The sequence below is a fragment of the Notamacropus eugenii genome, chromosome 1 (assembly GCF_028372415.1).
Source record: "Notamacropus eugenii isolate mMacEug1 chromosome 1, mMacEug1.pri_v2, whole genome shotgun sequence".
In the NCBI taxonomy this organism is placed as follows: domain Eukaryota; kingdom Metazoa; phylum Chordata; class Mammalia; order Diprotodontia; family Macropodidae; genus Notamacropus; species Notamacropus eugenii.
This window is the reverse complement of record NC_092872.1, coordinates 604,721,039-604,748,193: the sequence shown is the minus strand read 5'-3', so window position 1 is coordinate 604,748,193 and position 27,155 is coordinate 604,721,039. Positions and strand designations below refer to the sequence as shown.

Below are 27,155 nucleotides of genomic sequence, written 5' to 3'. Positions count from 1 at the left end.
ATATTTCCTTCCTTAAATCTTATTGGCATGCCAAAATTTCCTTAAGGATTTTTTTCTATTTTTTTTTTAAACATTTTCTGCAAATACATATGGATGGTGTTATTTTGGTTTGTCTTTTATCCCTATATTTGAATGTATTTGTTATCTCAGGGTAGATAGCCTACCCACTTGTGCAGATCACAACCTTTCCAGGCCTCCTTATCTGGTATAATTCTTACTCATATCCTCCTATAAATCAGCTTAATTTAGTAAGCAGTCATTAAGTGCCTACTATGTTTTTGGCATTTCTCAACGCTGGAAGTGCAAAGACAAAACCAACACAACCCTAAATAAGTCCTACCATGCCTGAACATAATGATAAAAATAGATTTTGAATGTTATACATAGAACTTTGAAATAAGACAGCTGTGTTTCTACATGAAACTTAAAATTTCTTGAGAAAATGTGTTCATTTCCCCCCTTATAGTCTTGACAGATAGCATTTGAATAGGGCTTTAAGGTTTGTGAAACACTTTATATCACTTATTCTCCTAATATTTTCAAGTATAATTATATGGCAACACACCTTGGACAGTCATGATCTTTCTGAAATGAGAATTGTATAAGATCGTTTTTAACTTCTGCTGTTTCAGTCCCTAAAGTTTGAGAAGTTAATATTGATAATTGGTAGCCAGTATTCTAAAATAGATACAGTGGGTAGGGGTATGTTAGACTTTGTGGAATTCTGGCTATGAGTGTTAGTAGGTATCTTCAGACCTTGGGTAAGATGGCATGTTGACATTATATTTTTGTAGGTTTTTTTTTAAATGTGATTCTAAATGTGAGAAAGAGGTCTTAGAGATCATTCAGTTCAATTCCCTCATTTTCCAGGTGAGGAAACTGAAGCAGTCACATTAGGTAGTCAATGCCATGAGGAGTTTGAACCCAGGTTTTCTGACTCCAGGGCCTGTATTGTCAATCATTATTTATTTTAGATGTTCCATAAAATGGATTGAAAGGATAGGTAAAAGTGATCTTCTTTAGAAATTACGTAACATATAAATCAGTGCCAGTGTGGCATTCTGGATCATCCTATTACTGCACTTTTAAGATTTGAGTGCTTTGTGGTGCTGAGAATGAACATTTCCTAATTTGTCTCTTTTTATAAGTGAGTTATATAGATCATGACAAGAAAAGCAGTAAAAACCAGTAATACTGAATTTTTTGCCTAAATTCATTATGTTAAAAGATTATTATTTTTTTAAATCCGTGCTATATGAGAAGAGCATTATGTTGAGTGTAGTGGAATATTTTGGTGACTTACATTTGGGTTCTTCCCCATTTTTTGGCTGCTACCTAGCTTTTAATGTTTTCATTAACAAATGAATAAATTTACTTGGTATAAATGTCAGTGACAGCTTAATGAAAGGTCTAACTTCCCTCTTTTCTGTCCTTTGAAAAATGACTTTGCTGTTGTATCCAGTGTGTATAGTATCTTGTACGACCAAATGAATGCTTATCAACTACTTGAAATTATGTAGACAAAACATAAAATTACATTGTTTTCATTGAGTCCACAATAGCATTGGCAAAGACTGTATGCTTTCTATACCTAAGCACCAATACTATGATCTTATTCCACATCAGTTTTCTCATACGTGTTCTCTTTAGTTATCAAAACACAAACCATTCGAAAAAAAAAGGAATGGTATTCCCAAGTGGAAGAGGATACTAAATTGGTTTCTCAATTCTGGTCCCAGCCTTATTTATTATTTGCCTGAGCAAGTCACTCTAAGTTGCTGAGCCTTAGTTATTACAGGTATAAAATGGGGGTAATAACACAAAATGGTACTATTGTAAAATCTCCAATGAAAAAATATAAATGAAAGTATATTAAAATCTGTAAAATGGATTTTGAATGTATTGCTACTCATAGAACTTAAAAAATAGAGTGGTCATTTATTCCAATGAAGAGATTTACTTGAAACCCCAGAAACTCTGCTTATTTCTTTCTCAGTGTTATAGTAACTTGTAAAATCTTTTACTAATTTTCAACTATATTTAAATGGTAACACACCTTGAACAGTCATGATCTTTCTAAAATGAAAAGCCTGTGAGAATGTTACTAACTTCTGTTACTTCAAACCTGAGTTTTGAAACATTAAAATGGAAAATCCATGGTCCTTCTATATGAATCTAAGTTATATAATAGATAGTGACATATTAGTTTTCTTTCTGGGATCCTGGTCATTAATATTAGGTGTCTTAAGGCCTTGAATAAGATGGCATGTTAGTTAGCATTCTCTTTTTATCTTTGTATCTTTTTTTTATACACATCTTAGAAAATGTCAACCTTCTTCTTTTGTTCTGACACAGCTTCCATGAGGCAGTCTCAATCAATACCTGCAGATATGCGGCCAGAAATTTGGATTGCACAAGAATTGCGACGTATTGGAGATGAGTTTAATGCTTATTATCCAAGAAGGGTAACTTAAATTTTCTTTATTCTTTTTGCCTAATGGCTTTGTTTCTTAAATATACACCCTTTTATTTCTTTATTTCCTCCTATGTATGTGGTCTGTTACGGAATTTAAATTAACAAAATATTTTAAATACATTTGGAGATGACAAGTTTTATTTTTATGAATACTGGTTGGAAAGTATTATTCAAGAAACATATCAAATGGTTAGTTTTGGTGTTTTGTGTGTGTTTGTGTGTAAAAAATTAGCAGAAGGTTTCAGTGCCTTAACTCTTATGTAAGTTTTGAGGATTTAAAATAATTTAGGTCAAGATTAAGAGAATTTAAACTATGGACTGACTACAAATAAAATTTCAAAACTTTAAATATACAGCCTTAGCTACTTTAACAATATAACCATAGCTTGTTAGAGTTGTATAACTGTTTTTATAGAGCTAAGATGAAAATGAAAGATAGCATTTTTAACCCAGGTGCCATTTAGAAATACTATTTGTGTTACACTTGTTCGATTAAAAAAGAACTATGACTTTATTGATTTTCTGTGATGTGATTTTTCTTAAGTATTATTAGTTTTCATAGTGCTTTCACAATGAGAACACCCATGATTTTATTTAAGATAAAGAATTTCATTATTTTAAAAAAATTGTAGACATTTAACTTTAGAGTCAACTTTTGGGTTAAAATTATCAATATGTATTTGAATTTTTTGTTGCTCTCATTTATAATTATAATCATTTATAATCTTATTTGTAAGGATTGTGTTGGTGTGAATAATAATTGTGTCCTATTTAATGATCTTTAGAATTGGATGGATAGAGTTGGTAGAAACCTTTAGAATTCATCTAGTTCCTTCTTAGATGAAAAACTTGTGCCTTAGACAGATCGTGACTTATTACCCAAGGACACATGGCTGCTTAGTGTTAGAGCAGATACTTTAACCAGATTCCTAATCTAGTACATATTCTTTCATGGTTGTACTTTTAGTCAACCTTTTTTCCTAAAGCAGAATTTTATGTAGTATGAAGCAGGCAGGTATTTTCTGTTGTGTTATTTATTTAAGGAAAAATACATGGACTTTGTGAAAACTATCCATATGATTCTCTCTTCGTTATTCTGTCATTTATATGTTAAGATCTTAATTGGATTTCTTAAATATGTTACTGATCTTTTTAAAATAGCTTTCACTAAAGAATCATTTCAGTTAGTACTTAAAGTGACCCAAGTTACAATTTAAAAATTTGAATGTTTTTTATTGTAATTAATGGTCATGAAGTAGATGTGTATAGTGTTGATATTTTATTTTCAAGTTAAGTTTTTCTGTGCCTTTATTCATGTTTTCCTATTAGTTTTGATTGTCTCTTAGCTCTTTTTCAGACTAATAGGAAAAGCTCTCTTTTACTTAGTGTTGCTCTTTATAACTTATCTTCTGTTATAGGTTCCTCCATAATGGATATTTTTCCTATTTATGTGAGGTCTGAATTATTTGAGGGATTGTATAGATTGGTTCTTAATCTTTTTTGTACTTTGGACAATTTTAGGGTGGGTATCAAGCCAATGACTCTTCTCTGAAGAGTTGTTTTTTTTAATCTACAATCACTTCCATAAGTCTTAGATTTTCTCCCCCCTCCCTCCAAGTGTTTTTAAATGCATGCAGTAATGCACAAAGGATTACAAAGGAATCCAAATATATTGAAATACAGTTATCAAAATATTTTTTAAAACTCTTTGTAAAAACCCTCAGATAAGAAATAAAACATCTTTAATGAGAAATAAAACATCTTTAATGCAGTTATCTAACTCTCGGGTTAGGAGCTTATCTTTGATAATATTCTTAGATAACAAGGCCTGGCAGAGAAAAGCAGAGACAGACTCCTAGACCAGACTCTTCTCTTTAGTTTGGTTCTGTAGATGTAAAATTTTATTGGGTAGTTTAAAATTTTTGTTTTAGGAGTTAGCGTACTACATGTTCCTTGACTTTTTTCCCTGGAAATATTATTGCTGCACAGGGTCTCTTATTTATTAAAGGATCTCAGAACTGTTTATGGAGTACCAGAACACCACCATTGGAACAAATTGGAAAAGGAGGACGATGGGACTGCATATTGTCATCTTATTTATTTAACTTATATGCAGAGTACATTATGCTAAATGGCAGGTTAGACAAACCAAAAGCCAGAATTAAGGTTGCCAGGGGAAATATCAACAGGCTCAGCTATGTAGGCAAACCCATTCTGATGGCAGAAGTGGCCATTAAGGTGGTAGAAAGTGAAGAGTTAAGCCTCTTGGTGAGGGTGAAAGAGGAGAGTGTAAACCTTAACATCAAAAACTAAGATCTTGGTAACTGGACCCATCACTTCCTGGAAGTTAAGAAATGTCAGATTTTATGTACTTGGGCCCCAAGATCACTGTAGGAGCTTCTGTAGCCATGAAAGTAAAAGATGCTTCCTCCTTGGAGGGAAAGCGATGACAAATCTGGACAGCATACTGAAAAGCAGAGACATGACTTTCCTAACAAAGGTTCATATAGTCAGAGCTCTGGTTTTGCAGCAGCAGCATATGTCTGTGAGAGTTAGATTGTAAGGAAAGTTGAGTGCCACAGAGTCAGTGTTTCACATTGTGGTGCTGGAGAAGACTTTGAGGTTGCTTGGGACAGCAAGTTCAAATCAGCCAATATTTAAAGAAATTAATTCAGATTTACTGGAATGTCAGATACTGAAGCTGAAGCTTAAATACTTTGGCCACATGATAAGACAGGACTTGTAGGAAAAGACCCTGATGTTTGGAAAGATCAAATGCAGAAAAAAAAGGGGACAGTAGAAAATGAGATGAATAGTATCATGGAAACAGCAAACATGAACTTGAGACTTTGGGAGATAGTGGAGGATGCTAGAAGGGTCTGGAATGCTTTGGTCCAGGGAGTCAAGAGGAGTCCTATACTACTGAACAACAACAACAGATTATTAAATAACTTAAACAACAAATACTAATACATATTTAAGTCAAGTGTGGCTTTTTTTAAACCAAGAATCTATCACACACGTCTCCTAGAAATTGTCACACTAATTTATGGAATCAAACAATTTTCAGTAGCCAAAAGGAGTAGATATGAGTAACACTGCCTTATTATAGATTTTCTTGACTTATTCTACATTCCAACTAAATTGTTATCTTTACTGTTTCTCAGTAAGAACATTTTCCTACTGGCTGTTCCCTATACCTGAAATTCTTTTAACATATGCTACATCTGAGTGTACCCAAATGTCCTCCCTCTTCTCTAACTCTTAGTATCTCTTAGTATCCCTTGAGTCTCAACTACATTGCCACCTTCTCTGTGACATTTTTCTCATCTCCCTAACTCCTGGTGCCCTCTCTGCCTTCTCCTCAAGAAGATTTCACTTTTGCTTTTGAGTTGCCCATGCCTAGTAAATAGTAAACATTTAATCAGTGTTTGTTGATTGATCATTTAGAATGTAACCATACCATTTTAAGTATTTTTCTGTTGGTGTAAAAGATCTCCCATTCTAATGGGAATGAAGAAAAAAGTTTAATGTTTTGTGATATGAACAATAAATGAAAAATAGCCATAGTAATGTAAAATTTCAGATATGACGTAAGGGGTGGATTTTAAAATGTTAATTGAATTAGATCCATTTTTGAGACTTCCAAAGGATCTTGATTAAGGTCATTTAGGTGCTTGTTAGGTTGTCAGAGATCATCAACTCCAGCTTGGAGTAGGATTGGGGAGAGACAGGTTTCAGGAGGAACAATTAGGAGACTACGAAGTTAATGAAGTTCAGGAGAAAGGATGAGGACCAAAATTAAAGTGGTGTGGTGACTTTGAGTCAAAAAAAGGAGATGACATACCCATTAAATGTAGAGGTGGCATTGACAAGAACTGGCAGCTTACTGAGAAGTTAAGAGGCCCGTCTTGGGCCTCAATGAGTTAGGCCCAGAGATAAAGCTGTACACATAATAGAGTCAGAATCATACACCAGGTCCTGAGTCCAAGTCCAGTGCACTTTCTTGTGTTCTCCCTCTCTCGGAATAGCATGTCTTGGCTTCCCTTCTCTTGGACTATAAGTGAAGTCTTTTCAGTCTATATTATTCTTAAATGAAGTTATTAGTAATAGTATTAATGTATGCATGATAGTCTAGAACTAATTTTTTAACTTCTCTTTGATTCTCTTAACATATGCTACATCTGGGTGTACCCAAACGTGGGCCCAGATTTGTGCATTGGTGTGTGTGTTTCAATGGCTGATTGGGCACTCAGCTAAATGCAGCTGTGTTTATTCAAACCAAATGTGAATTCTCAGTTCAGACCTAGTGCAGGTGGTACACCTGCAGTGTTACTCATCCAGACATATGTCCATATGCACATTCAAGTATGTAATCATTTCAGAAACATAAATTCATGCATTTGATTGACAACCAGTTCCAGTCTTTTTATCTTTTTTGGGTTTTACTTCTTAGGGAGGAAATGAGCATATATCTGAGATGAGGCTTAGCATACAACATAAATTTTCTTACAGCATCGTTAGAATGCTAGCTAACTGAATCCCAGAACAAAGTGACTTTGGGGTTGTGGTTAATTTACATTACATTTTCGGTGAGCATTTATCTGAGGTTGAGGTTGCTCAGAACAGTGTGTTCTTGCCCTAAGACTGAACTTCATCTAATTTTGACTGAGAGAGGAAATTAAGGCAAAGAATGGTTTCACAAGATTCCTTCAAATAGTGAAACTTGCCTAGTGAATTAGAAAGTTTATTTTACATATATTTCATTATATTTTAATTTTCAGGAATATAGCTTATCTTTAATAAAACAAAGTGTACCTTAATATGCAAACTAATGGCACTCACTGTTACCTGCTTTTGGATTAGAAATGTCACTTATTAGCTCCATGAGACAGGGACTGTTTTATCTTTTTTAATATTCACCTTTTCTTATCTATACTAGGCACTTGATTTGTGTTTATTTTTTGTTCCACTGTTGTGCTATGACTATTTTTAACTCTGCTCTTAAAAATGATCTTATAAATGGCATTAGGATTGCTTGAAATAATTTTACAGAGCTAAAATTAGTGGTGTGTTAACAGTAATATCCATTGTAGCATGGTATTTAGGCATTTGTGACAATACTACAAAGTACACTAACTATAATTGTTACTTGGTATACAATTAGTTTTAAATGGGTATTTTGTTAATGTATAGTCCCCAAATGAATAATATGTGGTTATTAAATTTTTAATACCAAAAAATGTTTCCACTACAGAATGTCATTGCCACCGTGTGGAAGCTTACAGAGAGGGAGTTTTCAATTGACAAATACATCAAAGTCTTATGAAAAATTTCATAAAGGAAGGCACAACATCTGGGATACTGTGCAAATTAGAAGACTAGCAAATGAAACAACTAAGGGAAACATGAAACAACTCAGCACTGTTGTTAAAGAGTAATTATAAAAAATTTTAAATACTATATAAAAATAGCTATAACTTGTTTAAATGTTTATCATTTATCTTATAAAGTTTTTGAACAATAGTTTTAAGTTTTTGAGCCAATTTTGCAAACTTTAATGGAGAAGCCTAAGTAGTGAATATCCTCAGTAAGGGAATTTTTACAGGCTGGAAAACCGTCATACTGCTAGATGACCTTGTACAAGTCCCTTGTACAAGGGGGTACATTTGGGGCTCCATTTCCTGATCTGTCAAAAGTATTGGACTAGATCTTTAAGATCCCTTTTAGCTCAAAAAAAGGCTATAAAAAGACTCCTAGGTCCTTGGGTGTGGCTTTGTGACTGAGTCCAAGTTTTACAGAACAGATTGGATGCAAAGAGCCACACTTGAGGACCACATGTGACCTGGAAGCCAGGTACTTCATCTCTGGTAAAGTATCACAACTAAGACTTGAATCCAGGTCTTTAAATTCATTTTTCTTTTCATTACCTACACTATGCTGCCCCACCGAAAAGTAAACCCCCAAAGCAACAGTAGAGGCAGCCATTGGGGAGAGAGAGCAGTCTCATCTCATTAGTAACCCTCAGATGTCATGTTGGCCAGCAGTCTGGGACTCCTCACTTAACAAACCCTTAACCAGAGTTGTCACTTAGTAACCAAACTGATTCAGATTTCATTTTGTGTTCCTTTCTAAACCAGAAGTTCAGTTGAGCTAAGAAATAGCCTCAAGGCAAGGAGATAGAACCTGAGAACAAGGATAATCAGCCTCTGAATAATTGAGTTCAAGTTGGGTGTTTGTTTTCTTTCTATACAAGTCAAGTTTTCCCACAGGTGGTGCTATTTCCTGCCCTTTTGTTGTTGTTGTTGGTGGTGGTTGTGGTGGTGGTGACTTGCTTAGAAGGCAGGGAAATATCTGGCATTCCATTGGACTTGATGCTACAGAGCAGCTTTTTTTTTTTTTTTTTTTTTTTTTTGCAGTTTTCTGAATTTAAAGAGAGTCCCTACAGACCTATCTCACCCTGTATGAGTTTTCCTTATATGAAGGAGGTAAAATTACACAGGAGGGATTTGGGTTTTATAATTGACTTTTAAGAAATCCTGTTGAGATAGATGTTCAATTCCAGTTTAAATGTTTCTAACCTGGAGTCTCAACATCTATTTCAGAATGATTTCTTAACCTTAGCTTCATAATTATGGATGAATGGGTGTGTGTGTGTGTGTGTGTGTGTGTGTTTGTGTTTGTGTGTTTTTCTCACTCTTTGAGGCCAGTGTGTTATCTTAAATTGAGGACTTCCATAGTATTTATAGGCAAACAATATTAATTGTGCATATTTCTTGGATAACTTTACAGTAGAGAATGATTTAGATGAGCAGGTATTATTGAAATAATTGGCTAAACATTCTTGATGCTGAAGCTCATTCTTGCTCCTGAACCTCTGTCAAGCTTGGTCTTCATTTTGGAATTTTTTTTTAGGTTGTGATATCCTCTTGAATCTTCCACCAGGGGAATGCTGATACAAGCAAGCTGGATGTTCTCCATGTGTCCTTATACTAAGAGAGTGCTGGGCTAGTGATTGTAGCTACAAAATGTCGTTGGGAGCAGCCAGATATCCAGAGGCTCACTAAAAATTTAACCCAAAATGTAGCACCATTTACACAGTTTGAGACAAAACAATTCAGCCTGACCTACTTTTGGTCATCTGTCTAGAATGTAGAGTGGGAGAAAGGGGTATTGGAGGAAGAGCAGAGAGTAGACTGAGGCATCGGGAGGTAGGAAATTGTGGTTCTCTCATATGGAAAGCCATAAGTTATGAGAATGGATGTTAAAAATGTGCAGTCAGCTGCTTTGTTTCTCCTCAGACACCCGGTTTGGTAGCCCTCTCCCTGCCAGTGTCTCTGTTGACTTAGAAATCTTTGCTACTAAACCTTCTTAGAGTGTTATTCTTGGGTTCAGACCCACAGATTTGATATTGTGGTATCTAGCACATTTAGGATGCTGATTGACCAAGTGTTCAACTATATATACTAGGTGAAAGCAGCGGGTAACAGCAGATATTTATTGCTCTGTCAGTTGATGGGAAGGGAAAAAAACAAAAAAGTCATCTGAGTTGTACCACAAACTACTTGGACTGCAAGAAGAAATAGATGAGTTAGGAAAATAGCATAAGTCCTAGCATGGAGGCATTATATAGTACTGGTAGGAGACTTAAATAATCCAGACATCCTCAGGTGCCAAATGTCTTTTCTGCCTCCATAACATGTCTTGCATTCATCTTCCACAGAGCCACTTACATGAGTCCACCCTCATCATCTCTCACTTGAGCTGTTATAGGAGCCTCCTCAGTGATCTCCCTGTTTTGACTCTTCCCTCTTCAATTAATCCTTCACACATCTGGCAAACTGATTTTCTTAAAGCATAAGCCTGGCCATGCTACACCAGTAACTCCAGTGGCTGGTTCCTTGTTGCATCCAAGGTCAAATATAAATTACTTCAGCATTTAAAACTCTTTACAAGCTGACTTCTATCTACTTTTCCAGCTTTATTGCACATGAATCCCTTTCATACCCATCTGTGATCCAATCTTAACTGTCCTCAAACACTCTTTATTTCCTGCCTCCATGACTTGCTAGTAAGGGAAGGGAACAAGCATTTACAGATTGCCAACTGTGTTCCAGGCACTGTACTAAGTGCTGTACAAATATTTTATTTGATTCTCCTACAATCCTGCGAGGGAGGTGCTATTATTACCCCCATTTTATAGATGAGGAAGATGGTCATTAAGTGATTTTCTTAGGGTTACATAGCTAGTGTCTGCAGCTGCTTCGGAACTCAGGTCTTTCCAACTGTAGGCACTGGTGCTCTATGGACCGTACCACCAACTTCCCTAATGTGCCCTATGCGTTCTTGCCCCTGTTGTCTGGATATCCTCCCTAAGTGACATGCTCTCAGAAGTCCTACTTTTATTCAGTACTCTGTTCCAGTACCACCTTCTATATGAGGCTTTTCTTAACTCAATGCTTGCCCCAGTTACCTTGTATCTTTTTTTGTTTTCATTTTCACATATGTATATGTGTACACATTGCATGCGCCAGACAGACTTTAAAAGTATTTGAAGGCACCACCTATGACTTGGCATTTGCTGACTTTAACACCTGACTGCTAGCACACACTAGACACTTAATGTTCATTGACTGTTGATTTTTTCATTTGCCCTTATGATCCACTGAGCATCCCAAGTAACATGCAAGGTTCTGTATATGAGATAAAAAGCACCCAGATGAAAACAAAGATCATCTCTGCTTTTAGGGAGCTTGTGCTGCAGGGTAATCTGAGGAATCCCACAGTGGAGACCCTCACCTGGCTGGGAGATCAAAGGCTTACCTGGTAGTAGGGGAGTTACACCAGGGTTGAGGCTTGAAGGAAGCAGTTTAGGGACATTTTGAGCACAGGGTCATAACCTCTGCAAAAGTAGAAAGGGAGGAGAAAGAACACTGAATTCAGAAAAATAATAGTTTGACCAACTCAGCCCTAATAACATTTCATGAAGGGGGAATCTTATAAAGTGAGTCTAGAAGTATAGACTGGAGCTAAATTTTTTTAAAATTTATTTATTTAACTTTTAACATTCATTTTCACAAAATTTTGGGTTTCAGATGTTCTCCCCATTTGTCCCCTACCCCCACCCCAAAACACCAAGCATTCTAATTGCCCCTATTACCAATCTGCCCTCTCTACTATCATCCCTCCCTTCCCTTGTCCCCATCTTCTCTTTTGTCCTGTAGGGCCAGATAACTTTCTACACCCCATTACCTGTATTTCTTATTTCCTAGTAGCAAGAACAGTACTTGACAGTTGTTCCTAAAACTTTGAGTTCCAACTTCTCTTCATCCCTCCCTCCCCACCCATTCCCTTTGGAAGGCAAGCAATGCAATAGAGGCCATATCTGTGTAGTTTTGCAAATGACTTCCATAATAGTCGTGTTGTGTAAGACTAACTATATTTCCCTTCATCCTATCCTGCCCCCCATTGCTTCTATTCTCTCTTTGGATCCTGTTCCTCCCCAAGAGTGTGGAGCTAAATTTTTACGGGCTTTTGGTGTCAAGAGGGAGAATCTAATCAGGGAATCAATAAAGACTTGAGCAAGGATGTAATAGAGTCAGACCTGTGCTTTTAGGAAGATGATTTTGGCAACTGTGTTTCCAAAAACTAAATTAGAAAGGAGAAAGACTGGAATGAGGGAGACCAATTAGGAGGTTACTACATTCCCTCGGAAAGTAGAATCTGTAAGGGATCTGATTCTTCTCACTAACAGGGAATTGGTTATTGGAGTGGAAATGAGAATCTTATGGTCATTATTTCATCTTGGATTTTATGGTAGAGAAGGAAAGGAAAGCTGAATGTCCTTGGAATGCACCCTAGATTTTGGTAAATAATATTTGAAAGAGTTTAAAGAAAGCATAGGAAAGGTTAGTCTGAAATTCTGCAGAGAAGTCATTATGATGAGGAAAAGGAAGGTGTCTAAAGAGACCAGTATTTAGGTATAGGGAGACTGTTCAACCAACTTAGCTTTTCAGAAGCCACATACAGAAGACGAGAAGCAGGGACAGATAATAGAGAAATAGGAAGGCATGACACAGCCCTGCAAAAGTAGTGTCAGAAAAAGCTCAAAATAAGCCAGAGCTGCTTTGGAATGCATGCCCCAGACCACAAGATATTTCTTAATTTTTAAACTATATTGGGGGAAAGGAAGCTCAGAGAAAGCAAATAGGACTGGGACTCCTAATAACAGATGACAAAAGGTAGACCTCATATTGTATTTTGCATTTATTTTCTCTGTCAAGGAGAAAATACGTACTATAGTTGTTATGGATAGCTGAATTCAGAGCCAAGACAGGCTGGAGACGTGAATCTCTGATGTATCCTGGCTATGTGAGCCAGGGCAAGTCATTTAATGTTTTAGTACTCTAGGCATCTTTTTGACTGAGTTGCAGAGTAAGTACCAGCTTGCATTGGTAGAGGAAGTTTCCAAAATCACAGGTCTAGTACCTGCTCAAGGGTAAATGCATTGGAAAGAACATAGAACAAAAGTGGTTTTCCTAACTTCCTACTTGGCTTCAATTCCTCCCTTGCTGGCCTTGATATTTTTAAGTCATCTGATCCAGATCAACTATATCCCAGGGTAATTTAGTTCAAAAACATTTATTAGCACTTAGAATGTGCAAGGGACTGTGCTAGAATCTAGTAGGAGGACACAGCAGTAGTTAGATCAGTAAATATAAAGTGTGTATACAACAAATTTAAAAAGGCATTAATAACTAGAGTAAATCAAGAAAGGCCTCCTAACATAGGCAGCTCCTGAACTGTGAGTGAAAGAGGCTCATAGTGTGATGAGGGATGAATTGTGCTCAGAGCATAAAGGGATAGTCTAGGAAGAGACCTAGAGGTGTGGGAGATGAAGTAGGAGTTCTGATAAGCCAGATAGAGAATTTTAAAGGATCTGTAGGATTTCCATGGCCAACTTTTCCCAGAAAGTTGCTGTCTTTGTTAGAGGATGCTCTGATTCAATCCTTATAAAAATCAGATATCTCTGAAGTACGATTATCTGGCTTTCTGCCTTATAAATAACAGACTCAGTTATATAAGGGTAAGAACTGTGTTTTAGCTAGTATCTTTGTCTCTTCAGTACCTTGTATAGTTCTCCACACGCAGATATTTAATCATTTTTTAGAGAAGCATTTATTTTTTTAAAACCCCTCAACCAATTGTGAAACATTGCTAACTTTTTTAGAGGATCATATTTATGTTGTCTAATAGGTAACATTATGAAAGATCATCCCCCCTTTTTAAAGGTATTGTCTAGAGATGAGTAGTAGAACTGATCTTGTCTTGCCATAACTTTGTATATGTAGAGTCAAACCTCAAAGCAGAGTTTAAGTGTTAGAAGATCTCTCAAATTATCCCTGAGTGTCCATAATAAAGATGGAGAAAGAGGAGCCAAAGAGAGTATATCATTCCCCCCCAAATGTCAAATGTTGTCCTAAATTCCAATAAAAGATGTAGTGTGCAGAGCAAGGGAAGTGACAGTTTTCTGGAGAAAAGCACATCTAGAGTCCTGGGCTTAATGGGGTGTTTTAGGAAGCTCATAGATAAGCTGAAGGATGTCCAGAAGATGATGAAGATGATAAGAAGGGATGACCAAGTCACACAGGGATCAGTTGGCAGGCCAGGGGATATTTAGCTGGTTCCTAGGGTACTGAAAGAACTAGTAGGTAGGATTGCTACACCACTGTTGACAGTCTTTGAAAGTCTGAAGAATGATTCAAAAGGTTACTGGAAAAGAGTATGACTTCAAATGTTATCAAATTTCTAGAACATAATATTAAACAGTTGTTTAGTGAACATCCAAAAAAGGAAGCGGAGATCATTATGAGCCAGCATGGTTTTATCAGAATATTTCATGGTTCTGTTAAGCTTTTTTATCATTGACTTAGGTAGAGACAAAAATGACGTTTTATGAAATTTGCTGTTTACATAAGAGATTGGAGGAATATTTGACCTGACAAAATAAGGATCCAAAAAGTCTTGACAGGCCCTAGAACAATACGCCAAATCTAAGAAACCTAATGTTTTCTTGGGTTGTATTAAGGGAACCCCAGTGCATGGGTCTAAGATGGTGGTGGTTTTTCTGCATTCATGTAGAACGTTATATTTCATTTAGGCTACTACTTTCAGGAAGCATGTCCAGCTGCAGAAACACTTGGGTAGGGATGAATGAAAGCTGTCTTCAAGTATTTAATGGGCTGTCAAGTATAAGAAAGATTAAATTGTTCTAGTTTGGCTCAAAAAAAAGATAATGGGGAGACTTTGCAGGGATATAGATTTAGGCTTAATGTAAAGAAATTTTTGCTAAAGATTAGATGTATGCAAAATGTAATGAGCTTCCTCAGGAGGTTTCTTAATCATTGGAGGTCTTTACACAGAGGCCAAATAAAGCCTTGCTAGAGATTCCCCGGGGGTTATTTTTCATATGTAAGTTGGAGTAAATGGTCTCTGAAGTCTCTTCCAACTCATAGATTATTTAATCCTGTGAGATAATTCAGGTATTTATTATAACCATTTTACAGATGAAGAGAGTGTGGCTCAGAAGATCACAGAACTTTTAATTCACTTGATGGTATACTTTCACAAGTCTGGTTATTAACCTAATTTTATTGTGAAACCCAAGTTCCTTTCAGGATCTAAAATTTCTGTACATTTAACTTGTTTGCATGTTATGTTAATCTAGTTTTCTTAAGCATTTATTCAGTTTTAAGTGTACTTGGTTGAGTGACCAATAGCACCAATTTTTGTATGGGTGTGTGAGAACGTCTTAATGTATGTACTTTGGACAGCTTTGAGAGAAAAGTTCATTTATATGAAAGCTATTCAAAATCTATAGTTGAATGCTGTGACTGCCACCATTGTTATCATAACTGGTTTATGAAGAGTGTCAAGGTTTATTTTGTTGCCTAAGCACTTGCCTCTCAGGATTGAGCTTTAAAACATTGTTCTGATTTGGTTATTTGGGCATAAATTAGTATAGTGTAGTTAAATTCCTGATACTTGATTGACTGACCTCATGTCAGTAACAAGGAAAACTAAACTGAGCTTGAAAATGAGATATAGAGTGGGGAATGTTAAAATTAATAACTTTGCCTGTAAATGTACTGAGTTAGGGTTACTGATTTCTAGCAGTGTCCACTATGGTAGAGTTTTTGGAACAGTTGTAACACCACTAATGTTTAATATTCATATCACATTGTCAGTGCTTAAGGAGCATTATAATGGGACAAGGGCAAATTCAACTCTCCTTCCTCCCTCTTTTTTATGATTTCCATGTTCCTGCTTTACACCCAACAAATCCTTCTTACTACTACTATTTATTGATGGCTGCCTTCCAAGTTCCAAGTAAATATAACAGGAGCCAATTAACCCTATTCAGGGGAGTTTCCCTTAACTTACCACAATGGAGCTGTGGATAAGGGGGTGGGTTGAAGTGCTGTGCTGCGCTTTAGCCACCTGGGAGTTTATAAGGAGACATTTTCTAATTTTTAAGCAACAAATCCCCTAAAGAATTTCCCACCTTGTGAAAGCTTTTCAGAATGTAATGCTTTACTTCTTCAGAGAGACACAGAATAGTAACTTGGTGGCATTTAGAGTTTGGATTTTCAGGCTTTTCTTTGAGCCATTTTGACCAAGAACCTGCCTGCTCAAGTTAGCTGAAATAGCACCAGATTTAATTTGTTTCTGGCCAATCAAGCCATCATCAACCGTTTGTTATAAAGTGTTGGCTTAAGTCCTTCTTGGGGAAGTTAGCTCCGGTGCTCAAACAGTTTGAGATTATTTCATTAGTGTATGAAAAATTTTTAAAACTCATAGTAGGGATTTACACTCTTGGTCTTTTTCTCCATCTGGCAATATTTGCTCAGATCAACCTTGTTGATGTTTCCTCAACTGACTTTAATTACTTAAAAAATCCCTGAGTTCCTAGGATAAAAGGCACATTCATCCAAAGGAAGGGTGACTTTATTAGCTATGCTCCTCTTAAGGAGGCAACCAAACAAATACAGTGGGAAGAACACTGGATTTGGGTTTGAATTTTGGCTCTGCTAGGTAGTACTTCTATTACCTTGGGTCATTTCATCTTTCTGAGGCCTCATTTCCTCCTTTGTAAAATGAAGAGGTTTTCCTATATGACCTAGAAGCCTCTGCCTACTCAGCTCTCATAGAGTTCCTTACAGTAAGGATGGCTAGTATTACTTTTATAAAGAATTGAAAGACATCCCAGAGACTAGCCTGTGAGCACTTAATCAGTTAATCCAGAAACATTGATTGAGGTCCTCAAGGATTAATTCAAGGTACTCTGCTGAACCTGGATTTATTACAGAGAAGTTGGGGAGAGGACAGATGTATTAAAAAAGATAGCTGTATGAGAAGGGGCAAGTACTATTATTAGCAGTAAATGAGGTAAGGGGCAAGAGGAAAGAATGAATGAATCAGCCATTTATTACAGAGGAAAACAAGAGAGGAGCTCACAAGTTAAAGGGGCAACAACACATGGGCTTCATTTGCAAGTTAGATAGAACAGGTCCCATTGTCTTAAGAGGCAGCAGCAAAAGCAGATGGCAAATCAGATTCTTTACTGTTATATCTGTTGATAATCATACCCATTTCTGATATTGAATCATTTGGCAGTGCCCAAAACTTGTAGTGATAAAAACTGGGTCTTCTGGAGCTGTGGGTATTAAGGACGTAGGGGCTGCAGCCCCTTGAGAGGCAGTTGCCTGGCCTCCTTCCCGCCTGGGTTGCTTGCTTGGATAACGGCTGGTAGGTCTGGACCAGAAGGAGGACTAGCCTTCTTGATTGGCTGGTCTGTATTGTTAATGTTGCTTAGTCACTCAGAAAGATCTTAGTATAATTTTTATCTGCTAGTCTCAGAGAACCACTAATTTGGACCAAAGAGAAAAGCTACTAAAGTCTGGTGAAATAAGTATGCATTTTTTAGTTTAAAGGATAAAGGGCTAAATTGATATTAAGGTAAGGAGGGATGAAATGTGGTGGTAGAGCAAAGATATGTAAATTACAGATAGTCTTTGAGGGACTTTCACTTTTTGTTCCTTCACTTTATTTTAGTCAGTAAACAGGAAAATAGAGTTTAATTAAAATTTTTAGATTTTTCATCCAGTATTACTTTGGCATTCAGTGATATGATTCAGCCTTTGAAAATATTAGTATGATATGCAGCATTTGTACTGTGTGAAGAATGGCATACAAACAAAATACATTTTTAACAGCTGGTCTTTCATTAGATGTGGATTGGTCTGAATAAATAATTTAGGAAATCTTTGGTCTATTTAGAAAAAGAGAAACAACCTTGTTCAACCTGGACAATTCTAATGTTTTTAGTGCCATTTTAGTCATACATCAGGTGGCAGTGATCATCTGCTCAGTATTTTTTTTACTCATTCTCTTATCTCCTTCTTATTTCATTTCATCCTAATTTATTTTTTCTTTGGGGATAGACTAAAAGCCCTAAAACTGCATGTGGATATGAAAGTCTCCCAAGTACCCACCAAATTATGTTTTTAACTTTGCTTCTCTCTCCTAAAAATGTTTTTATGCTTCCTTTCCCCTGTCCTCACTTCTTTGTGTTCGGTAAGAAGATTACACCTTTGTTTATTAGTTTGTTTATGCAGCTTCTCTTAGTACATCAAAAAAAGAAAATTCCCAGGAAGAAATTAATAGTCTTAGGGGAAAAAAATAAGTATAACTATCCTCTTTTTTTTGACTGTGATTCCTAATTAAGGTAGGAGACATAAGATATGTAATCCATTAGGTTGAACAGAAAATTCAGTTCCTGTTCATGATAAGAATGACATTTCTTAGGGCCTTATTAATGTTTTTGTTTTCTGTACCAAGGTGCACCAAGGTTTATGTACCCACATTCATATTGTCTGCGTTGGAGTATAGGAACTGGCCTGGGTACAATAAATCTAAAAGCTGTAAAATCCATAGGAAAGACAGCTTGACTTTAGAGGCCACGTCTTAGGAGTCAGGAAGACTTGGGCTTAAGTCCTCTTTTTGATCATTCATCAGTGTTACTGTGAATAAGATGCTTCTCTCAGTATTTGAAGCAGCTCTTGAAGATTGCAAATTGTAGATTAGTTACTTATCTGCAGTGGTGAAAGGAATTTCTACACCAAGAGTTTCCTAGAGGGATGAAATCACAGATGTGGTCTTCTCCCTCCCTTCCATCCCTCCTTCCAAATAATGCTAACTGTCCACTCGTGTTTTAGTAAGGATCTTTAATATTAGGCAGCTAACAAATTTAACCCGTTGTGCTAACTATCTATCCATCAAGGATTTTCTGAGCTGGTAAGAGTTTTTAATTTGAAAGTGGTTGTTTCCTAAATTGAATCCTGTCCAAATGCAGGTATATATTAAAGCAGCTTAAGGGGTTTTAAATTGTCTGGATAGTGTGTCTCTTTTTGAAAGGATTGCCATTCTCTTCCATATTAAATCATACATACTTGCAATATTTTGGGGGTCCTGTTTATACTCACTTTCATCAAATCCATGTATATAAGTTTACTGTCTTTTGTTTTTAAAACTCTCAACATGGCAACCTTGAGAATTTGGGGGCTGTTCAGAAACAGCATGTATTTATATGTATGAACACTTTCAGTGCCCAGAAATACTTTAAATGGAGATCAGAAACTGCTGTGGCTTAGAGGAAATTTTCTTAAAATTGATTTCTTTAATCACTTCTGAGCTTAGACATCATTCTGTTCCCAGTATCCTTTAGGTGTAAGCAAAATTCTTTTTCTGCTTTTGAACACTGATTATTGGGAAATGAAGTTTTCTTTTAATAATAGTATTTTTGTTAATCTAGGCAGTGTGGCATGGTTTCAAGAGCTTTGGGATTGGAGTTGAAGTCAGCTTTGAGCCCCAGCTCTGCTACTTTTGCCAGCTGTATAACCTCAGGCAAGTCATTTAGTCTCTGGACTCCCAGTTTACTAACAGATCAAATGGGGCTGTAGCATTAGTACATACATTTCCCATCTCATTATTGTGAAGATTGAATAAGAGAACAAATGAGAAAGCACTTTGAACTCGCTGTAAACCATGATGTAAATATGAACCATTATTATTACAATTTCTAATAATGAGCCACTTGTTTTGGTACTGAGGTTTTGTTGATGGGCAGTTCCTGACCATAGAGAAACAAATCAGCTGCCCAATAGCAGAATTAAGTTCTTAGCAATTGTACCAAATTTTTTTTAGCAGTGCTACAGTGGACAGCTTTGGTATAATAACTCACTTACTCAGACATTTGCTGTCTTTAAATGAGTGTTTTGAGATTATTGGTGAGTTCAAACTTAGTTTATAGTAAATCTTAGTTTTACTTTGACTAAGTGTCTCTCTTAGCCTATTAATATTCATTTCAACTTAAAATTAACCTACCATCAAATTACTCTCACATACTAGAAGCAGTGTAATTTTGAAAGTTAAATCAAAACAAAGCAATCTTGTGTGCAGAAAGATAAAAATCATAGACTGTGGTTACAGAGTGCCTCTACAGGAATTGCATACATAAAGTGATTTCCTCCCATCTTGTTAGGGAGAGGCAAAAGGGAAATGCCCAGGCCTTATCACAATCCCATTATGTCAAACTAGAGCTAGAGAGCTCATGTAAACAGTTTAGAGAAGGAAAATCCAGTTGCAGCTGCTGTAGATTTGTATTGTTTTAAATCTGAAAGGTGCTCACTACCCTCTAAGAATAGTTAGTTACTCTATCGGAGGGAAGACAAGAGTGAGTCCTGTGACAGTAAATTGGAATCATTTAAAAGAAACCCTGTCTGTAGAATCAAAATGAGAATGTTTTTCACTTGGGTGCAATAAAGAAGAAAGTATTTTTGATCTCTGTATTCTAGGTTTCATCTTTGGGTTACCCAATAAGGAAATGGCCAGATTTCATATTTTAACAGTGAAACCTGTAAATTGCATTTGTGCAAATGAAGACACATGTTTACCAATACCTAACTATTTTACAAAGTGAAAACAACCCAGAGGAGAAAGTATCCTGAAAGACCCAAATTTGCCTCTGGAAACCTTAAAATAGTTTTTGCATGTTCCCTACGTTTCTAACAACAGGTTGCTGAATGCTTCCGGAGTTTCTCAGATTGAAATAAATGATGATCACTGGAAAAAAGGAAAAGAGCTCTTTTTTGCAGTTTTTCCCTTGGGGTGGGAAAGAATGAAGGTAGCTTTATGTTTCTTTTCTATTCATATTGTGCACCAATCTTGACCAAACAGTGTTTATACAGGTGGAGTCACTTGAGAGCAATTAGAGGTTCACTAGTTCATTAGTTCTGGCATAGATTGTCTGTAGCTTTATTTAGCTTCTTAGGGCAAATTACACCAAATCACTGGTTTCTTAAATAAATTATAGCTACTAGAATTCACCCTTGGGGGAATCTGAAACTTTTTTTTTTGAGTCAACAATTTTGACTATAGAATTATACTCAGAATACTTTTTCTTCTTTTCTCTGTCTTCTATCCCTTTTTAATCTGTTATAAAGCCCATTACATTATACCAGGGTTTTTCATGCTAGAGCTTGGGACTCTGAAAAATTTAATGGAGCAGTATTAAGAGGGTTGGAAAGACAGCAATCCCAGTGCAATCCTTGTGTAAATTGAGAGAAATTTCTGTCTTCTAGCAGCTAAACTTTTCCCCTCTAGTATAACTCTCTGAGCTTTGACTATCATCTGGAATTGACATAGGAGAGACAGAACATGATGGCAGCACATGTCCCCTGAAAAAATGTGGGCTGTAGAGGGTTTTCTATGTGTGTACTTTCTTTTACATGTGTCTTGCTGATAAATGCAGTATGCTCCGGCTTCTATAACAACTTTATATTGAGGGGGAAACTTACTAACCAAAAAGTAGAAATGACTGCCTGGAAGAGAGTGTTCACTTGACTATTATAGTATTTATCTTCCAAAGTGTAACTTTCAGATGTTGAAATTATTCTGTATCAAAAAGGTACAATACTGAATGGTTTGTCTCCATTTGTTGCAGGGGTTTTTGGATAATAACTATCAAGCAGCAGGTGACCAGCCGCACCAAATGGTTATTTTACGCCTGTTACATTACATCTTCCGCCTTGTTTGGAGAAGACAGTGACGATTATTTGAGAAGCAAGGACTGCACAGAAATTTTTACTTGCTACAAATCATCAAGTATAAGTACCACTTGCATCTTCATATCATTACTATGCAAGCAACAGATGTTTTTCCCTAGAGGACAGAGGCAGTAGGACTCTACATTTTTTGGACATCTATACATGAACTTGAAAGTGGATTTTGTTCATCACATGATGAAGTTTTATAAAAGGGAGTTCATTGTAAATGTAGATGATGGATTTTTTAAAAATATATCAGTCACCATTCTTTGAAGCAGGATTTTATACAAGAGTGGTATTTACATTGGTGTGTTTTTCAACTTTAATAAGAAAGAACAAGTTTTCAAAAAGGAAATGGAAACTTCTTGACAAACTCATGAATGGTTTTTGTACTAAATTTTAAAGAATCTATTGCTTAATCTCAAAAGGGGATGATGTATGTGTGTATATATGTGTGTGTATGTGTATATATATATATATATATATATATATATATATATATATATACACATATATATGTGTGTGTGTACACACACACACACACACACACACACACACACACACATATATCCTGCAGTGGAAACTGAGCCAGCTAATTTGTAAGCTGCCTTAGTTTATTTGGGGGGGGGGGGGGCAGTTATTGTACAGTTTCCTTCTTTTTTCTTTTTAGTAGGGAGAAGTATGTCTCATTGTTCTGTCCTCTTTATTCTGTACTGTCTTTATACCAAAATCGGCATAATAAAATGGAACAGGTTAAAAAGGGATAGGTTGTCAATCTACACCAACATGCTTCTCTCTTTGTAAATATCTAACCCCCTCTTTAAATTTATTTGCATCTGTGGCAGACTGACTGTCCAAGGGTAAAACTTCAGGCTACCTTTGAGCACTTCCTATCTTCTATAGGGAGTTTCAGGTTTTTGTAGCCAGTTTAAATTCTTATAGATACCAATAGGTTCCAATTAATTAACATGGTTTAAAAATTAAATAATAGAATTAAAATGATTTTACCCATATTGATCTTGACAATAGTTCTGGATGTTGGGTTTTTTGTTATGTTTTGTTTTTTTAAAAGATCAGCCTGGGCAGTATTTGTTTTAACTTATTTTGATGGATATTTGCTTCAGAAAGTCTGAGGAGGGTGAAGCACTAAAAGAAGCAAAATGAGCGAGTCTCGTGGACTTTTGGCTACTCTCTATAGATTGTTGATGCAGGGATTAAATGCTGTAGTTTAGAAAGAGCCAAGAGTTTTCAGTCACTTCTCACAGAGACTTGATTGATTGCATGACCAAAGTTTGATTGCCCGATGATGTAACTAAATAGGAAATGCCTTTCCAGCTGATGTGGGATTGGAAAAAGCTCCTTCAGTTGACAGTTTTAAAGACTTACGAGTGAGATTTTCTTGAGAATCCCACTAACCTATGATGCCTGATATTCCCAAAATCAAATTCCTTCAGAAGTACAGGTTTAATTCTGGTTTCATCAGTACCATAGAAAAATTCAATTGGCCATAATTACAAAATGTTCCAATACTTTTAACGTCTCAAGCCATCTCTAAGCCTCTGAGTGCCAGTTCGTTCTTTTAGTTTGACAGGTAGATTTTTAAGTGTGTTTGGTGCACTGGTCATCAGTGCCTCATCCATGGTAGGTGCAGTTCTTCCTTTAGATGTGATCCTGTTCCTGATTACTTTTTTACATCTTGAAATTGCCACCAAGTCAGGATTAGGAAAACACAAGAGTAAATCTGACGAGGTTTCTGTTTATTTTTATTTGATTTCAAAGGAAAAAGGTCCATGGAGTTTGCAGTGTGCATCCACAAATGGGAGAGGGAGGACAAATGGTTTGGGGGATTGTTTCATGAACCCCACACTACTTTTTCTTGGTGAAAAGTCAGCCTTCTGAGCAACTTTTTGTTTCAAAGTTCTTTTTGGATTGTCAAATGTGATTCAGCAGTGCCAACAGCTATTATATTCGCTTTTGCCCTTTAGAGGATCCAGTGTTCCTGTAATTTTGATTAACAATTGAAGAAAAGAAGTTGAATATGTGGTTTTGTAATTACATACACTTTTTTTCAGTATCTATCCATCTTTCCCAAATATTCAGAGGATTTTTTTCTTTTATACTGAAGGATGTTTCTTTTCCTCTTAGTGATTTGGAATTAGGTTCATAGGAATTATGTTGGATCTTAGCTGTGGTTTCTTGAATTATTCTTGAAACCTTATTTAGTAAGGTCACATTGTCCATTGGTTCTGAGAATGAACAGAGACTGTAACAGAAAGTATTAGAATTTGTGTACCTTGCTGGACACACCAAAGATGTTTGGTTCCACCTGAATCCCGTACTTGTGTATCTATGATCATATGCTGATTTCTACAACTGGAGCACTTTACTTCTGTTTCCTTTTAACTCTACGTCTCCCCTGGGAGTTGGAAGCAGTGAAACTTACAAAAGGACATTTTTGTAAGGCTCTGCTGGCCCAGTGCCCTAGTGGGGGATCCATGTCCTTTCTTGTCCATTTACCTCAAGCATGGTCATGCAGCAGGTTTGCCTCCATTGCTTCAGGCTGATGATATAAATAAGCCTAATGATGAGCTAGAGAAATTCTATGAATTATGGAAACAGTGAAGAACAGGATGTTGGCACCATGAGTTTGAGAGAGAAATACATTTCTCTGTACTGTATCTCTTAGAGATCACGATGCCTCCTGCAGGAGTATACTTTGGGTATACTTTTTTTTTTTTTAAGACAGAAATAGTTCCACTTTTTGAAAACTTTATGCAGGTTTTGTGCCTTGACAACTTCTACCCACGTTGGGTTTGTAGTAAGTCTCCCATGGCATAATTGAAATGCAATAAGCAGATACAAAATACTTAATTTCATGAACAATTTTTCAGATGATATATCCTTTCTATCCTGCCAAAATTTTATGAAGAATTTTCTTTGGTTTTGGAGAAACCAGTTTAAATTTCTTCTGATAGAAAAATTTGTATAAAATTTTTCCTTCATTCCCTCCCTTTAAAACTCTTTTTCTATTTTATTGTAAATGAGTATTTATTAGATTAGTACATCTTTACTTTATCATATCAACTGAGCCAAATGTCTGTGTGCAATTGTGTGTGGTTCTTTTGTCTTTTCTGTAAGATTTTGTAAATAGTAAATATCACTGTTTTCTAAGCTTTTTTTTAGAATTGACTTTTGTAAATATGTAGATTCTTTTCTGTGTAATGTGTTCTACTGTTTCATAATGCTGTAACTTTAGAAATATTGTATATTTATTTTCTGCTTATTTAATTTCTTAAGTTTTGTAAAGTTATGCATTCCCTTTCCCTCCCCCTACTTTAATATAGAAGAAGTGATTGATCAGTTTAACGCACTGTCTTTTTCAGTGCTGTCTGTATGGTTTTTCTACTGTGGTCCTCCAGATTTCATTCTTATTCATTTTGCTTTTATTAAACTTTTAGGCTTTGCCAATTGTGATTTTTAATGCTGAGGGAGCTGATGATAGCCAAATGCTGGAATCAATTCAAAGCTTTAACCAAGCTGTTCATTTGTAAACCATAGTAGATCATCTTTGCCCTGAGCCACATCTTTAGGTATAAAATATATTTAGCATTTGAGAAAAGTTTACTGCCACTGACCAGTCAAAGTTGAGAAAGACAAAAAATGATCAGATTATAAAGGTTGCCAAAGTCTGGGATCCATGAGATAAAGTGGACAGGAGACCACCTACCTTGTTTGGGTCCCCTGGCATTTTTCTCCTTTATTTGTTAGGAAGGAAAGAATACTAGAACCCTGTTTTTGGCTCTTTGCCTGGTCCCCCCACCCCCCAGCCACTTACTGGTAGCAAGTTGATGGGGTATAAGTTTACTTGTTTTAAAATCTTGCAAATGTGCTTTACTTTGCATTTGGAACATGGTTATCCTGCCTGCCCCTCAATGGAATAGTAATCCATAGCATTCCTATATTCATCTTAGTTTGACCTTGGTTGAAATTTGTTACTTGCCTCAAAAGAGATTATTTTGAGTCCCAATGAAAAATCTTTAATTGCTGTTAGGATGTGCTAATGTTGTGAATGTTTTAAGAAAGCGTATTTACTGATAGGCTCCATATATAACGTGAAAAGCTCTGGCCTTTTTTGCAGCTTAGTCAAATGCCTACGTGTGTGTCTATTACTCAGCGCTCATACACGTGATGTATGGGAGCTTTGGTGCAGGCACACAGGTAAATCAGCTGTGTAACTTGATCTTTACACACATTTCCTTACACAAGAAGCCCCCTCAAGTTCTCATGTAAAATAACTTGACTACTTAAGATATTTTTTTGAATTTCAGAGGATCTGAACATTTTGTATCCTGGTTTTAAGACCACTAATACTGTATACAAACTTATCAGGTACCTACATGTACACAGCACTGATCTGTAACTTAGACTGATTAATCACTTTGTTTCATAGGACCCAGCACATGTAGCATTTTTATTGCAATTTCCCTGGCTTCCTTGTGTTTTGCACTGATGAATTTTTAACAGGGTAATTGTCACTTTACTTGTGCAATACTGCTGTAAATAATTGCAGATTTTTTAAGAAGAAACTCAATCTTTTATGTTCTTTAATAATGAATTTTATATAAATAAAACCTTCAACTAGTTTTCCTGTGTGGTATGGATTGACTGGCTTAATTTAAGCAAGTGGGGGGTGGGGTGGAGAAACTGTATACTGCATTTGGGTTTGGTTGTACATAAAGCTAGGTCCCAATTAGTGAGAATAGTGAATACTGTGAAGTAGTCACATGTATTCAGTTCAGAACTATTTGAAATTATTATAATAACTAGTGCCAACTCAATGGAAATATACATTGTGAATTTGAATGATGCCACTTACTTTACCAAATTCATTATTCATACTAATTGGGACCTTGATTGTATATGCATTACACTTTAACTCTCACATTTATATAATTATTGACGGTTTAAAGAACACTTTATTTATAACAACCCCATATGTTAAGGTAGTACATTTTTAAAAGTCCATGTATTTTCTCATGAACCACAGAGAGACCATGTAGCAATCAAAGCCAGGCATTGATTTCCTGGATGCCCTGCTGTCTTTGAGGGGGTGGGGGTGGTAGTACAGAACTAGCAAATGGCTTCATCTTCATTCCAGTCAGTATACCAAGTACTTTGAAATGTAATGTGCGCTACAAGTGTACCAGTCTACACTTTAAGGGAAAAATGATAGAGTGTTATTAATACTACTGTGTTGGGAAATAGCCTAACACTGCCTTGTAGCTTGGTGTTTCTACCAGTCTACAAATTTACGTTGGCAGTTTAATCCCTCTCCTATAAGAGTTATTGAAGTTCCCTTTTCGTTTTAGTCCAAAATTACATTGTGACTTAACTTTAGAAAGAAGTAGTTCCCTTCCTTGCGTCCTCCCCTTCTGCTTTGCATAATGAGACTTCGTAAGTATAATCACTACTTGTCTTAAATAAAGTCTTGTGATTGCCACTCCATACCATTT

The 27,155-nt window shown here is 36.1% G+C and overlaps 1 protein-coding gene across 1 annotated transcript in view; it reads left to right on the top strand.

The window, feature by feature from the left end:
• Nucleotides 1-26,285, top strand: part of BCL2L11 (BCL2 like 11) — a 48,598-nt gene extending 22,313 nt beyond the window's left edge. Inside the window, 4 exon segments of the mRNA XM_072636320.1 lie at nt 2,356-2,465; nt 19,350-19,441; nt 21,540-21,673; nt 21,676-26,285. Of these exon segments, the coding sequence (XP_072492421.1) occupies nt 2,356-2,465; nt 19,350-19,441; nt 21,540-21,673; nt 21,676-21,761 (422 nt within the window). The 3' untranslated portion in view covers nt 21,762-26,285.
• Nucleotides 26,286-27,155: the final 870 nt, after the last annotated feature.